We start from the raw sequence: 3632 nt of genomic DNA on the forward strand, positions 1-3632 counted from the left end.
TTACAAAACATAGGGTCCAAAAAATAATTTGTCAAAACACAAGATCCAAATAGATAATCCAAACATATAATGGAAAAAAACATGAATTTCAAAAATATATAAAACCTTATTTTAACAAATAACAAAGTTAGGAGAATATATATTTAGTCAAAGTCGATGGAAGAACTACACGAGAGAGGAGATACTACAAGACAAATTCAGTAACAAGCACGAGTTGTACCCATCCAAAAGCAGAAACAATAATCTTTTCTTATTCTTTCTAACAAGTAATTTAGTACTAAAAGAGAAATTCAAATGATGTGCAAAAAAATTATAAAAATTATAAAATTTTATGAGTATTTAGAAGGGGGTAAGAGGAAGAACAAAATAGTCACCAATAGAACCACCACAAACTAAATTGCATACAACTTAGTCTAATAATGGAAATACTTGCCATCATACAAGTACACAACCCCAAATTGAAGGTTTGAACAAAATACTAATTGTAACAATGCTTGCCAACAATTATAAGTAATGACAATACTAATTGTAAAAATGTGAATCTATGATAAAGAACCTTTTTCTCGTACTTTGAAATCCATGATAGATAACTAGGTTTCTGCCACGTACTTTGAAAATTTGACAATCGGGCAGTGGCCACCTCAACTCCTTCCATTCACTTTCTGATTCCTTCGAGTAACAAATTTCCGGAAAATTAGTCGAAACTAGCATTCAAGAATTTCAGCAATTCATTTCTTTTATTCTCTGCTGCCTTGTCTTCCTTTGACTTGTCAAGTTTCAATAGAATCTACAGGACAGAGACAGACAAATAAATAAATGTGGTGAGTGCTACAATTATCCCAAACTGGGCAAGATTAACAAACCAAAATTAGGTCCTTACCTTTTTTCCTGAGACTGCACTTCGACGTACACCATCATCTTTTTGACGACCCAAAAACTGTATGAAGCAAGAATAAAACTAAATAACTGACATGAGCTAGACAAGTAATAGTTGAAGTAACATTAACCAGAGTGCACTGAAAACCTTTGAAAGCTGTACAGGGCTGCTACGTCTTTCATCTTGCTCCTTCTATATGTATCTCACATTGCCAGGACAATGACCCAGAAAAATCATCCAGGCAAATTAGTCAAGAGTCCAGTCATCATGCCACAGACCCCAGCTCCAATTTCAAAGAGCCAATACATAAAACAGGCAGAAAGAATTATAAGCATCTCCAGTCCAGATATGGATGTACATGATAAATATGTCATGACATGTATGCAGCATATTTGCGTTTGGATGTGTATTGTTAATAGAACATCTATGTATGCATAACAGCCTTGGAACAAAACATTTTATATGGTCAAACTTAAAAACTACTATAAGCCGTACCATAGAGAAATACCATGAACTAAGTTTGGGAAATCTATAACTATAAGTGCAATAGTGCATCAGAAGTTATGAATGTCATAGTTTGCTACGAGGGGCAAAACAAATAATAGAACTACAGTATAAATACGGGCCTACCTCTTTAACTCTATGCTTATGCCTTTTATGGCGATGAGTCTTGGTTCGTTCTTTATCCTTGCTCTATAAGGAAAAAGGCATGGAAGCAAATCAATAAAAGAAAAAATATATATTGTTTTAATTAGAAAGAAACATCAAATAACCACCTTCTTGTGTCTGTCACTCCTCTTGAGTTTCTTTGAACGACCGGATGGTTCGTGCTCACTGTCAGAAGAATTGTCACTGAAATGAGCAATAGACACCAGATGTTATGACTTATCAAAACATGAATCAGCCATCAAGTTTCTTTGTAAAACTGAATATCTTTAAACTCTAACCAAATGATTCTCAATAGTAAGGTCTGAAGATTATTTTATCAGATAGCGGCAGGCAAATGAAGAGAATTATTCCAGTTAAAATATGGGAAACATGGAGCCTAGTCATTTTCTTCCAAAAAAAAAAACTAACAGTTGACAAACAAAAAAAAATAACAGGCTCCTCATCATGAATGCCACAGATTCACCATATAGTCAAGCACTCCTGTTAAAAGTAACATACAAGATTCCCAGCACACCTTCTTGCATCTCTCACAACATTTGGGTCAGCTAATGAACTAATGAGAAAGTAAATAAAAAATTGTTTCCTATTTGAGTGTTTATTGATATAATTATAAAACAAGTTAGGGAATTTAGAACGGTAAACATAATTCATATACAAGCATATTTAGTAAACTTACAGTTCAAAATAAAAAAAGTAAAAAAAAGATTGTACTTGCAATAACTTAGGTCTACATCTAACAAAAACCTTGACTAGAATTCTTAAAGCAAAACTTACAGCAACAAACAACCAGAATCGATTCGGTTTACTAGTAGATCATGTAGTACCAGTAAGCGAGTATTAATCAATTGTACAATAACTACAGTTATTAGTCGATGGAGAACCTATATGTTACTAGTTCCAAGTACTTCCACTACCTAAAAACTCTTCCCCAACTTACTAGAATTCCAAGCATTCTTCTCCTTCTAAATTTACAACTTTCCAAGGACCAAGAACCCCACATGCAATGCCAAAGGCTCTACGACTTGTAAATCCATAATTGTACTTATAAATTAACACAGACTTGCTCAAGGTTTTTTTTGGGTAACTTCTACAGAACATGCACAATTTTCGCCTAAAGGTTATATTTTCAGCTGAATTACTAACAGTCTAACCGATCAAAATAGCCAAAAGTAATAGTTCATTGATGACCAGAAAAATTCTCGAAACCAAACAATTTTTTGATAAAGGAAAAAAAAATGCTCCAAGAGATTACTAAATCCCAAATTATCAATCATGGTTTACAGCAAAAATCTTAGCGTTCCCATCAGAAAATCCCAACTGTATTCCTTCATATTAATAAAGTATTGAAAAAACAATCAAAGTTAAAATTAAAAGTCAGCTAAAATCTCAAGCTAAAAAATAAAAGTGGAACCTGGAATATCCGGATAGGGATGAAGAATCGTAGGAATCGGAGGAGTGACGTTGGTGTTTACGACGTCGTTTGGTGTGGGAGCGCGAGATCTTCTTCCGAACCTTGAGAGCATCTTTGTGTTTGTCTTTGTCTTTGTCACGGCGGCTACGGTGGTGCCGACGAGATCGGCGGTGGGAGGAAGAGGGAGACGACGAATCAGAAGAGTCCGAGGAAGATGAGGAAGAAGAAAATGCCGCCATTGGAGCAAATCAGAAATTGGTGAAGCACTGAGCGTTCAAATTGTGAATGAAATTCTAGGGCCAACTTGGAGACCCAATTTCTCTTATTGAGATATTTACGAAATTTCCTTATAACTTTCTTAAATTACACTTCTCATCTCAAATTAAGAATTTGGTAAACTAACAACATTGGCAAATTCTCGGGTGCACCCTAAAAGGGCACACCGGTGGACCTATGATGTTTTTTTTGGCTCACGAAGTATTTGCGGGTAATTTCTTTTCTATGAGCGTGTACAATGTAGTTATTTATAATATTTTTTAAATTTTTAGAAATTTTTTGAATAATTTACAAAAAAAAATTAGTCACACATACAACAACCTGTTTTGAATCTAGTTTTTGACATTGTAAATTATTCTGAATCTTTTGAAAATTTGCAGAATGCTCTAAATAACTACA

The 3632-nt window shown here is 34.1% G+C and overlaps 1 protein-coding gene across 2 annotated transcripts; it reads right to left on the reverse strand.

Annotated features, from left to right (window-relative positions):
- Nucleotides 1-295: 295 nt before the first annotated feature.
- On the reverse strand, nucleotides 296-3326 carry LOC133791001 (uncharacterized). 2 transcript variants are annotated; one of them, XM_062228880.1, is made up of 6 exons: nucleotides 2958-3326; nucleotides 1654-1711; nucleotides 1508-1570; nucleotides 1025-1069; nucleotides 881-937; nucleotides 296-787 (listed from the first exon to the last, which is right to left on the reverse strand). In XM_062228880.1, exons 1-6 carry the CDS (start codon nucleotides 3194-3196, stop codon nucleotides 695-697), a joined length of 555 nt encoding a protein of 184 aa, XP_062084864.1. In that variant the 5' UTR covers nucleotides 3197-3326; the 3' UTR covers nucleotides 296-694. The 2 variants fall into 2 exon arrangements, with proteins under 2 accessions (XP_062084864.1, XP_062084863.1); XM_062228879.1 differs by having other exon boundaries at nucleotides 1654-1729.
- Between the last annotated feature and the right edge of the window lie 306 nt (nucleotides 3327-3632).

The sequence above is a fragment of the Humulus lupulus genome, chromosome 7 (assembly GCF_963169125.1).
Source record: "Humulus lupulus chromosome 7, drHumLupu1.1, whole genome shotgun sequence".
NCBI classification, from domain to species: domain Eukaryota; kingdom Viridiplantae; phylum Streptophyta; class Magnoliopsida; order Rosales; family Cannabaceae; genus Humulus; species Humulus lupulus.

What these genes read in the sequence shown, in the direction of transcription:
- LOC133791001 (XM_062228879.1), bottom strand. Translation starts at nt 3,196, where the DNA reads ATGGCGGCATTTTCTTCTTCCTCATCTTCCTCGGACTCTTCTGATTCG. An exon ending in TCCCTATCCGGATATTCCAG is followed by an intron (nt 1,730 to 2,957) that starts GTTCCACTTTTA and finishes TGCTCATTTCAG; the next exon opens with TGACAATTCTTCTGACAGTG. An exon ending in GGAGTGACAGACACAAGAAG is followed by an intron (nt 1,571 to 1,653) that starts GTGGTTATTTGA and finishes TTTTCCTTATAG; the next exon opens with AGCAAGGATAAAGAACGAAC.